We start from the raw sequence: 12,748 nt of genomic DNA, 5'->3' as shown, positions 1-12,748 counted from the left end.
AGATGGTGGAAACCGGGTCGGCACTAAAATGGGTTGAGTGGGACTTGTAAGCGATACAGGTTGAGTGCGTCGCGAACCTAGGTAATTGAGGTCAGAATCATTTACATCCAGAAGGAATTCTCATCCATCATCTTTAAAATTCGACATTGATTTTTATGTGTTGTGAAAGTGTGAAGTTTATGTAAATGTTATCAAAACATGATCAATTATTTATAGCTGAAAAGCAGTAAAAAATAGTCAAACTGGCATTGCAAAATAACTACTATTAAAAAAAAAAAAAAATTTGTGGCTCTGATTATAGAAAAACAAGTGATGATTTTTCCATAACAAAAAATCAATGCACCTATTAGAAAACTATTATTTATAAAATTTTCTTTAAATATATTCAAAAATCAAATTACTCGAAAATGTTTTGTTTTTCTTTTGATCAAGACCTAATGTTATAGAGCAGTAATTCGTATACCACTAAAAATTATATATACACCAACAAAACTGTTTTAGCAATTCGTACGATACAATATTATAATGCATGTGTACAGATAATTTCAGTGATTTACGAATTATCAATTAATCTTATAAGAAGGCTTCCAATCATGACAAGCTTCATCACCAGGAGTAGCTGTCACATTATTGTCACATCAGCTCTTTCTTACTAGGGTTAACATAGGATTAAACACTCCCAACCATCACATACTCCCTTAAATAAATTGAGACCCGATATATTATTTAATTAAACAAGCTACAAACATTTAAGCTAATAGTACAAGTATTATAAACATATACTCCTTCCTAAATTATGTGAAAATGAGGCAGATTGCAGGGTGAAGGAAAGGAGGGCGGATGAGGACTAGCTCAGCGCTAGTTGGTGCCAACAGCTTCCTCACGAGGGCTAGCCATGGCGGGTGTGCAGAGCAAACGGTTAGGAACACTCTAAGTGATAACAAGATACGAGTATTAATCCATGCGTCCTACAATAAATGTAATGTTATAACTTTTTAAAGTCTTAATTTCCTAACTTAGACTTTAAATATATTTGTTTGTGTTATATAATATTTGATGAAATTTATATGAGTATATTGAGTTTTATATGTACCTTTTATTATTATGAGTTTCATCAAATAATATAACAAATAAAAATATTTAAGGTCAAAGTTGAAAAAAAAGATTTTGAAAAATCAAAACAAAATACTTATTATGGGACGTATATATATATATATATATATATATATATATATATATATATATATATATATATATATATATATATTCTTTTTTCATGGTTATATATCATGCATCATTGTTAGCAAACAATCATTGTGAATGTATGAACGCATTATCCCCTGCTATTATTTGGTCGAAAGCCACGTCTAAAGTGGTTATGTGATTTAAGAGTTAATAGACCGACCATTGATGGTTTGGTACGCCCATTGATGTGGATGGATGTGGAGCTTGATTGATTTAGTTATTTTATTTTAATACGAGTATTATTTTTTGTTTAAAGACAAGCGTATTAGAGTGCTCCCAACGAAGACACTTCTCCATCTTAGTCCCCAGCGCCACATCAGCGCTACATCAGCACTTTCTTCCCACTTCCTTCTCAGGACTAAACTCAGGACTAAACACTCCCAACCATGACACTCCTTCCTTCATTTTTTTTTTTAATTTTTAAATTTTTTATTTTTTCAAAAATAATATTAATTTCGTTATATATATTAAATAATAAATATTTAATAACATAAAACTAAAATTTCATTGATAATTAAAAAAAAAGTACAAATAATTAAAATTAAAACATAGAATTTAAAATAAAATTACATAAACACTTAATAATTATTCGTCTTCGTCTTCGTCATCGTTAACGTGTGAAGGTCCCGCCTCATCTTGATTGTTTGGATTTCTTGTTGGATCATGTCGAATTCGATAATCAGGTGGAAGACTATAAACGTGTTCTACAAACATATCTCGTAGTAGTCGATGAATGCCCACATCTCTTAATTCAGCGTCTGCCCAGATATGCGCGTCAACCCTTTCTTGGAATGTTCCTCGTGCACGTCGAATCAGACGATAATTCTCTTCAAGTCCACAAAATATACGGTCGTTGTCCTCGGTTATCATATTGTTTAATATCACACATGTTAACATAATCCTTCTAATTTTTCGGATATAATATGGCCTTGCCGGATGTTGAACAATCGTCCATCGACCTTGTAGTATTCCAAATGCTCGTTCAATATCTTTTCTTGTCGATTCTTGATACCTCTTAAACTTTGATTGTTTTGGATCAATCGAATTTCTAAACGACTTAACTAGTGTGGACCATTCCGGGTAAATTCCATCCGCCAAATAATAACCCTTATCAAACGTACACCCATTCACCATAAACGTGCACGGTGGAGCCTCGCTGGCTAATAAGTCGTTAAACAAATCAGATTGATTAAGTACATTGATATCATTATTTGATGCCGCAGTACCCAAAAAAGCGTGCTAAAACCATCCATCATAAGATGCTACCGCTTCAAGCATAATTGACGGGTAACCATGGTCACCTCGTGTATAATGACCCCTCCAACGTGCCGGAAAATTTCTCCATCTCCAATGCATACAATTGATGCTTCCTAACATCTCCGGAAATCCATTTATTTGAGCATGTTTAGTGGTCAAACGTTGCACATCTTGTGCAGTTGGTTTTCTCAAATATTCTGTTGCGTACAAGTGAAAAATTGTTGAGTCCCCAAAATAATTAAGGATTTAATTACGAAAAAATTGTAATTTATTTGCACTAAAATGTTATGTGCAGCCAGCACAAGTTTGTTTATGTATAGACAGCAAATATTGCTATGTCAAGTGTTCAGTATGCTGCCTAGTCTACCAGCACAAGATAGAGTGTATTCTTCGAATCAGCACAGGATGAGTACTCAGCAATTCAAGAATATCAAATGACTCAGCATAAGAAGAACCAGTAAACCTGGTAAGCAGCATACAACACAAGACAACCATGCTCCATTACAAGCTTGGTGGTTTCCTGAGTGGCCTACATCAATTGTACTATTCAACAGAAGTCAAAGACAAAGTTAAACAGGAAAGGACACGCGTCGGCGGCTGACAAGTGACCTTACAAGGCCACATGGGAATGCAGAAGTTTAACGCATGTGCAGACATGTGTTATACTTTGTCAACACCTAGGGAACACAACATTCTATTTGTTTAAACAAATAGTGGTGCCAAACCGAATTAGGGTGTTCCTGCAAATAGCTACCAAAGAGGAAAGAGGAGAGCACGCTCTCTGATGCAGTTCTCCCCACAAGTACAGACATCCTATGTACCAGTGGACAATAGAACCATTACACGGTTAATAGGACCACTATAAATTGTTGTATCCACTATTGTAACAACTAGTGGTGTTGGTTTTGTTATTTAGAGTCCAAAACGTGTAATAGCTTTAAGTTTATCCTCATAGTTATACTTAGGTAAATCTGTATCAACCAACTATCATTCCGCCAAGGATAGTTGTAATTCTTTGTGATTTAATCAATAAAGAATAACAGTTGAAAAATTACCTTTGACTCTATTTAAATTACATGCTTGAATACTAAATTGTGTTTAATAGGTTAGTTAATTAAAAGAAATTGTATTCACCCCCCTCTACAATACTCCTGTTGTTAATCAAGGGACCAACAACTGGTATCAGAGCTTCAGTCTTGATAATTTAACATCTTGGATCTGAATTCTCTCATGGCTGCATACTGAAATACAGCTTACCTTGAAAATGGCTCATCCAATAGACCACCCAAATTCGATGAAGATGAGTATGAAACTTGGAAGGCAAGGTTCATGCTTCACCTGGTGTCTATTGACCCACTTATTCCTGGTATTGCCACAGATGGTCCATTTGTCCCAACTGAGACTATTGATAGCATCCCAGCTACTGCTGATACTCCTGCCATTCCTGACAGAGAGGTTATTGTCACTCCAGCTAAATGGGATGCTGAGGACAAACGTCGTGTTGGACTTGACCCTAAGATCAGAACTCTGTTAGCTATAACTTTACCTAACTACCTGTTCAAACTGATTAAGGGAAAGTTGAATGCTAAGCTTATGTTAGACTATCTAGATGTTACTTATGAAGGCATGGATAAGGTTAGGCAGAACAAGATTATTGCTTTGAAAAGAGAGTATGAAATGTTCTTTACCTATAAGAATGAGACCCTTAAGCAAACCTTCATTAGGTTTAACTCCTTAGTTACTGACCTGCTTACTTTAAAAATCACATATACTGATTTTGAATAAGTAAAGAAATTCATTGACTCACTGCCTACTAAATGGAAACCTGTCACTGACCCCTTAAGAACCACCCAGACCTTAAAGAACTTTAACATGTCCTCTCTTTATGGTACACTTTGGAATCATGAGAAGGCAGAAGCTAAACTTGAACTGAATTTAAAAGAAAACTTTAAGTCTGCCCCCATCACCTCAAAATCCTCAAAAACTGATGATACTGCTCTTATTACTGCTGCTGCTAAAAAGAAAGCTCAAAAAGCTTTACTGGTTCAAAAGTTGATGGCAGAAGATGAGTCAGCTGAAGATGAGGTGGATAGTGGTACTGGGTCTGAAGAAAGCAGTGATGATGAAGATGATGTGGAAGGGTTTGTTGAAGATATGGCTTTGCTGGCTAGGCAGTTCAAAAGGTTCAATCGTAATAGAACTAGTAAGCCATACAAAGGGAGTAAGAAACCAAGTGCTAGGTATATCAGCAAATCAGCCAAGGGTCATAAATATGAGTGTTACAATTGTGGGAAGGTTGGACATTTTGCTGCTGAATGCATGTCTAGGAAACCTTTAACATCACATGCTAACTCCTTCTCTAAAGCTGATAAGTACAAGAACATGTACAAAGCTATGAAGGCTCAGATGAAGGAAAGTGCAAAGGCTGATAAGAAGGGAAAGAAGCCAGAAAAGGTTCTAGTTGCTGAGCATCATGATTGGGATGAAACCAGCTCTTCTTCATCTTCTGACAGTGATACTGATGATGATGATGCTGGTTATGCTTATGGTAAAAAGCCGTGTTTGATGGCCAAGGAGGTCGAGGAGTCTGATGAGGATGGTAATGGTAGTATGTTTTTGGCTGATATAAAGGAAGCTGATCTGAAAAAGGATTCACCTCAATGGAAATCTGAAATGCTGTATAAGGTTGATAATTTTCGAACTTATACTGATGATGAAAAAGCTGAAATGTTTGACTACCTAAGAGTTGATTTATGTAGAGGCAGTAAACGTGAAGAAGTTTTGAAAAATGATATCAAATCTTTAAATGATAAACTTAAAAGCAAAACTGATGAAATTAAGATCTTGAAGGATGAAATTTCAAAACTTGAAAAACAAAATTTTTCTTTAAAGTTTCTTCACATTGAGGCAGCAGAAGTCAAGAACCAGCTAAACGATCTCAAAAAGATTGTTGCTTCCTGGTATACATCTGCTCAACGCACAGCAAAATGTGTGAATGAGCTGGTGCCTGCCCAAGTTGAAGCATTCTTTGCTGGTGACTATGTTGCTGCTGCTGCTATTGCAGAAGTTACTTACATGGACCCCATTCTTGAAACAGATCCTGAACCTGTCTTGCCAAATACCTTTGTCAAGATAGTTAAGGGTAAAAAGGTCTTAACAAATAAGTTTTTCAGACCTACTGAGACCCCACCACCGTCCATGAAAGAAATTTTGGAGGATGAAGTAAAAGCCAAGGAAACCAGTACTTCAATTGATGAAACTACTGATCCCTCAAGCATTTACTGTATGACTCTAAAGGAAAGATGCATTAAAAGGGAAATCACTGAAAACAATCAAAGAAAGTTAAAATCAATTGATTCCCCTTCGTGTTCAAATTCCACCAATGCTGAGCCAGCTGATGAAAATTGTACTGGTCAACCAGTAGCTGCTGACAAGCCAGCAAAACACAATACTGGCAAGTCAAAGGCAGCAATCAAGATTCACAAGAATCGACCAGTATCAGCTGACGGGTCCCTAACTTCCCACACTGACTCGTCAAACAACAAGGGCAAAGTAGCATACCATGATTATGGTACTGGTTCTAAAAGGAAAGCTGCCCTTAAGGGAAAAGCTAAAGTGAACCAAATTGTGGAATCATGTGCTGGGTCATCTATCACTGAGATAATGACTGTCAAGCTTGACCATCTCATAGCTGCCATATCTGAAAGTAGACCCGATCTTACTACACCCATCTACTCAGTGTATGATCAGTCACCGATACCAAAAGTGAGAAAATGCTACAAGTGTGGCAGCAAGTTTCACCTTGCCAACCGGTGTACTCTAACCCCAGCCCCATCTGCTGCTGTCTCTTCAAGCAAACCAGCAGACAGGAAGAGATCATCAAAGATGACCCTTCCAGAACCCATCCTTGGATGGGTTCCAAAAAAGAACTAATCTCTTAGCTACTCTGCATGGCATTCAAAACAAGAAAATCTGATATCTCGATAGTGGTTGTTCGAGACATATGACCGGATGTAAGTCCCTGCTGATGGACTATCAAGAAAAGGATGGTCCAGTTGTATCATATGGAGATAATTCGTTGGGTTACACAAAGGGTTTTGGTACTTTAACAAATGGGAATGTTACATTTTCAAATGTAGCATATGTCGTTGGGCTTAACATAATTTACTCAGCATAAGCCAACTGACAAAAAAAGTAAGATAGTCCAATTCAGAAGGAAAATTGGCACTATTTTTGATAAGACAGGGAAGCCACTGCTGACAGCAAAAAGACATGAGAACATGTATCATATCGACATGAACACAACAGTCACAACAACTGATACTTGTTTTTATTCAAAGGCAACAGACAACCTCAAGTGGTTATGGTACAAGAGACTCTCACATCTCAACTTCAAAGATATTCATAAGTTATCTAGTAAAAGTTTGGTGTCTGAGCTACCCACAATGTCTTATGTGAAGGACAGATTATGTCCTGGATGTGAAAAAGGGAAGCATCACCATGCCTCATTCAAATCAAAGCAGATTACATCTGTTGAGAAACCATTTCACCTTCTTCATATGGATCTTTTTGATCCTGTTAATATAGCCAGCTGTAGTGGGAAGAAGTATACACTGGTGATTGTTGATGAATATTCCAGATGCACTTGGGTGTTCTTTTTGAAGCAAAAGAGTGATGCTGCTGATGAAATTATCAATTTTATCAAAAGAATGGAACTACTGAATGGGCAACTGGTGAAGCAGCTTAGAAGTGATCATGGTACATAATTCAGAAATGCAACATTGGAAGAATTTTGTGCTGACAAAGGTATTTCACATAACTTTTCTGCTGTGAGAACACCTCAACAGAATGGTGTTGCAGAAAGAAGAAACAGAACTCTCATTGAAGTAGCAAGATCTATGTTGGCTGGGTCTGGGTTGAAAAATTCATATTGGGCAGAAGCTGTGAACACTGCTTGTTTTACCCAGAATAGATCTTTAATTGTGAAAAGACATCAGAAAACTGCTAATGAAGTTCTCAAAGGCAGAAGACCCTCAATTTTATTTCTTCATGTATTTAGCACTCCCCGTTTCATTCTAAACAATAGGGATCAGCTAGGCAAGTTTGATGCTAAGGCTGATGAAGATATATTCTTGGGATATTTCAACATGTCAAAGGCATATAGGGTTTTCAATAAAAGAAGGGGTTGTTTTGAAGAATTCATTATTTTTACATTTGATGAAACTGCCCCTAGTTCATCTACTAGTCAAGAAGATGAAGAGTTATTATTTGAAGAGCCTACTCAGCAAGGTCTTGATGATGATGAAGAACCAGCAGCATTTCCCTCTCCAATCTAAGTTGCTGGGTTCTCTGATGATGAGATGGAACACTCTGTTCCATCTGTGTCTAAACTAGGTGGACCTACTAGCTCTACTGAGGTTTTACAACTTGAGCATAGGTCTACTGGTTCTGAAGGATCTCAAGCTGGTACTGGTTACACTCATAATGAACAGCTGTCTCCCACTGCTGCTCATTCCTCTGAGCCAGCTGATGATCAAGATGCTGTGTGTTCCACAACAAACTCACCTATTCATAACACTAGATGGACAAAGGAGCATCCAATTGAACAAGTTATTGGTAATCTGGCTAGCGGTGTTAAAAGAAGAAGACATGCAACCAGCAACTTTTGTATGAATGTAAACTTTGTGTCTACCATTGAACCTACATGTCCTGATGAAGCAATCAAAGATCCAAGCTGGGCAGGAATTATGCAAGAAGAGATCTCCCAGTTTGATTGGAATAAGGTTTGGACATTGGTACCTAAACCTGATGATGAAACTAAGAAGATCATTGGTACCAAGTGGGTCTTCAAGAATAAGATGGATGAAGATGGGATTGTGATCAGAAACAAAGCTAGATTGGTAGCTCAGGGTTTCAAACAGGAAGAAAGATTAGATTATGGAGACATATGCTCCAGTGGCCAGGATGGAAGCTATCAGATTGTTCATGGCATATGCTACTAAGATGAACTTTAGGGTATTCCAGATGGATGTTAAATATGTATTTCTAAATGGGAAGCTGCAAGAAGATGTTTATGTCAAACAGCCTCCTGGTTTTGTAAGTCGTAAATATCCAGACCATGTCTACAAGCTAGACAAAGCTCTTTATGGCCTCAAACAGGCACCAAGAGCATGGTATGAGACACTTCATGTGTATCTCACTGGAATAGGTTTTAAAGTTGGAACAATTGATACCACTCTATTCTCAAAGGAGATAGATGGTGATCTCTTCCTGGTACAGATATATGTGGATGATATTATTTATAGTTCTAAAAATGAGAAACATTGTCAAGACTTTTCAAAACTTATGTCTAAGACATATGAAATGAGTTTACAAAGAGATCTGCAATACTTTCTTGGGTTGCAGAAAAAACAACTTGATGATGAAATTTTTATAAGTCAAGATAAATATATCAAAGACATGCTAAATAAATTTGGTCTGACCTGTTTAAAAGACATAGGGACCCCAATGGCAGCATCCATTAAAATAGATGCTGATCCCAATGGTGAACCAGTCAATATCACTGAATATAGAGTTATGATTGGATCCTTACTTTATCTTACAGCCAGCAGACCAGATATCATGTTTACCACATGTCTATGTGCCAGATATCAAGCTGATCTTAAAGAGTCACACTAGCTAGCAGTAAAAAGGATATTTAGGTATCTGAAATGTACTGCTAAACGTGGCCTTTGGTATCCCAAATACCAGGATTTTGAGCTAATTGGGTATTGAGATGCTGACTTTGCAGGGTGTAAAATAGACAGGAAAAGTACTACTGGTGGTTGCCAGTTACTGGGTGGTACGCTAGTCAGCTGGACGAGCAAAAAGCAAAATACTTTGTCCACATCTACTGCTGAGGTAGAATATGTTTCTGCTGGTAGTTGTACTGCTCAAGTACTATGGATGCAAAGCCAGCTGAAGGACTATGGTGTTCATGTTACAAAAACTCCAATCTACTGTGACAACACAAGTGCTATTGCTATTACCAACAATCCTGTGATGCATTCTAGAACAAAGCACATTGACATTCGATATCATTTCATAAGGGATCATGTTCAGAAAGGAGATGTGGAGCTACATTTTATTTCAACAGACCAGCAGTTAGCAGATCTTTTCACAAAGTCCTTAGATGAGAAACGTTTTAACTATCTCATCTCTGAGCTGGATATGCTTGAACTTTAAAATAAAAGGCAACTTTGTTGGTGTGCTGGCTCTACAACATGTAGGGCAAACCAGTAAGTCACAAATTCTTTCACTTACTGCCTACATGTCAAACAGTCAGCACAACAAGGTCTTTTATATCATGGTTATTTAATGTTCAAAACAAAATAATAAATAGCTCACAATACTTAAATGATGCCTTAAATCTGAAACTCATTTACTCCCAATGATTTAAAATTAAATTCATTACATATTAAATGTCACAAAGAATTTTTTTATTTAATACAAAATTTATCTTATGGTTTTTAACTTCAAATTGAATTGAAAACTGCTGCATTTAATGCTTAATGGGAGGTATGAGTGTTCAAGCCGATTAAACGTCATGTCAACAGTCTGTGTCCCCTCGAAAACGTGTCAGTCTGTCACATCTGCCCACGCGCCTGCAGATGACAGTTGCCATTTTCTCTCTCCTACACTTTTTCCACCAATCCGAAAGGTTAAATAAGGCGATCAATTCCACATAATAACCTTCGATTATTAACTCTTTGATTTACCTTTCAAATACACACTCTTCTCTCTAAAAATCCCAAATCTTCAAATATTTCATACATTCATCTTCAACATTTCATCAATGGCAGAACAACAACACCAATCACCACCTGCTGAGAATCAGCCAGAGGAACAACAACAGCAACAACAACCGGTGGAACCACAACAACCGGAACAACACCCTCCACTGGTCATCGAGGAACAAGTTGTACAGGGTCCACTGTTCAATCTTCACCCCAACCTGATCAGGGCTGCTAATGCACCAGATCATGCAGGTGTACCTTCACGTTGATTAATTATATACGGCAATCACCTCTGGCTAGAGCTATTACAGGTGTACCTTCACGTTTATATCCAGCCTGCTTTGCTAGATTTTGGTATACTGCTACTACTGCCACCACTTCACAGAACGTTCCATGTATTCGTGGCATGGTTACAGAAACCCTAACCTGCTCCATCACCGTTGATGCCATCCGACGAGCCCTTCATCTGCCGGCTGGACCATTTGTTTCTTCACCTACCAGTTATGAGTTTCGAAGGGAGGTACTGGAGATTATTGGGTTCACTAAACCAGTAGCTCATACGCCATTAAGGAAGCATATGCCACCTCTATGGTATTATTTCTTTGGGTTACTGACTCAGTGTATCAGCCAAAATTCTGAAAGTTTTGACCAGTGCTCAGATTTTGAGCTGAAGATTGGTCACGGCATGCTGTTTAACCGTAATATTGATTACGCCTGTGAAATCTATTTGAGGCTAAGGGAAATGGTGCTTGCACCCAAACGAACACATCTAATCCCCTTTCCAAGTTTTTTGAGCCTTATTTTTGAAAATGAGCTGGGTGAAGCTTACCAGCAGATTACTGATGAATCATTTGACCTGCCTCCAAAACAAGAGGGAATGCCAAAAGATGCTCCTGCTGCTCCATATACTAGTTTAACACCAGGCATGCTCGAGTATCTTGCTGCTCGGGGTGGAGTAAACCAAACGACTGCCTCTGGTGTTGCACCAGCTTGAAATGTCCCGTTCTTATTGATTAAAAACGTTCCATATTAATTGATTTCGTTGCGAGGTTTTGACCTCTATATGAGACGTTTTTCAAAGACTGCATTCATTTTAAAACAAACCATAACCTTTATTTCATCAATAAAGGTTTAAAAAGCTTTACATAGATTATCAAATAATGATAATCTAAAATATCCTGTTTACACACGACCATTACATAATGGTTTACAATACAAATATGTTACAACAAAATAAGTTTCTTGAATGCAGTTTTTACACAATATCATACAAGCATGGACTCCAAATCTCGTCCTTATTTAAGTATGCTACAACGGAAGCTCTTAATAATCACCTGAGAATAAACATGCTTAAAACGTCAACAAAAATGTTGGTGAGTTATAGGTTTAACCTATATATATCAAATCATAATAATAGACCACAAGATTTCATATTTCAATACACATCCCATACATAGAGATAAAAATCATTCATATGGTGAACACCTGGTAACCGACATTAACAAGATGCATATATAAGAATATCCCCATCATTCCGGGACACCCTTCGGATATGATATAAATTTCGAAGTACTAAAGCATCCGGTACTTTGGATGGGGTTTGTTAAGCCCAATAGATCTATCTTTAGGATTCGCGTCAATTAGGGTGTCTGTTCCCTAATTCTTAGATTACCAGACTTAATAAAAAGGGGCATATTCGATTTCGATAATTCAACCATAGAATGTAGTTTCACGTACTTGTGTCTATTTTGTAAATCATTTATAAAACCTGCATGTATTCTCATCCCCAAAAATATTAGATTTTAAAAGTGGGACTATAACTCACTTTCACAGATTTTTACTTCGTCGAGAAGTAAGACTTGGCCACTGTTGATTCACGAACCTATAACAATATATACATATATATTAAAGTATGTTCAAAATATATTTACAACACTTTTAATATATTTTGATGTTTTAAGTTTATTAAGTCAGCTGTCCTCGTTAGTAACCTACAACTAGTTGTCCACAGTTAAATGTACAGAAATAAATCAATAAATATTATCTTGAATCAATCCACGACCCAGTGTATACGTATCTCAGTATTGATCACAACTCAAACTATATATATTTTGGAATCAACCTCAACCCTGTATAGCTAACTCCAACATTCACATATAGAGTGTCTATGGTTGTTCCGAAATATATATAGATGTGTCGACATGATAGGTCGAAACATTGTATACGTGTCTATGGTATCTCAAGATTACATAATATACAATACAAGTTGATTAAGTTATGGTTGGAATAGATTTGTTACCAATTTTCACGTAGCTAAAATGATAAAAATTATCCAATCTTGTTTTACCCATAACTTCTTCATTTTAAATCCGTTTTGAATGAATCAAATTGCTATGGTTTCATATTGAACTCTATTTTATGAATCTAAACAGAAAAAGTATAGGTTTATAGTCGGAAAAATAAGTTACAAG

General features: G+C 36.8%; 1 protein-coding gene across 1 annotated transcript; it reads right to left on the bottom strand.

Annotated features, from left to right (window-relative positions):
• Window positions 1-1,830: 1,830 nt before the first annotated feature.
• LOC139849065 (uncharacterized) lies at window positions 1,831-10,685 on the bottom strand. Its single transcript, XM_071838740.1, has 2 exons — window positions 10,568-10,685; window positions 1,831-2,405 (listed from the first exon to the last, which is right to left on the bottom strand). Exons 1-2 carry the CDS (start codon window positions 10,683-10,685, stop codon window positions 1,831-1,833), a joined length of 693 nt encoding a protein of 230 aa, XP_071694841.1.
• Window positions 10,686-12,748: the final 2,063 nt, after the last annotated feature.

This window comes from Rutidosis leptorrhynchoides, chromosome 5 (genome assembly GCF_046630445.1).
Source record: "Rutidosis leptorrhynchoides isolate AG116_Rl617_1_P2 chromosome 5, CSIRO_AGI_Rlap_v1, whole genome shotgun sequence".
Taxonomy (NCBI): domain Eukaryota; kingdom Viridiplantae; phylum Streptophyta; class Magnoliopsida; order Asterales; family Asteraceae; genus Rutidosis; species Rutidosis leptorrhynchoides.
Note: the sequence above shows the minus strand (reverse complement) of the source record. Positions and strands in the feature narration are given on the sequence as shown.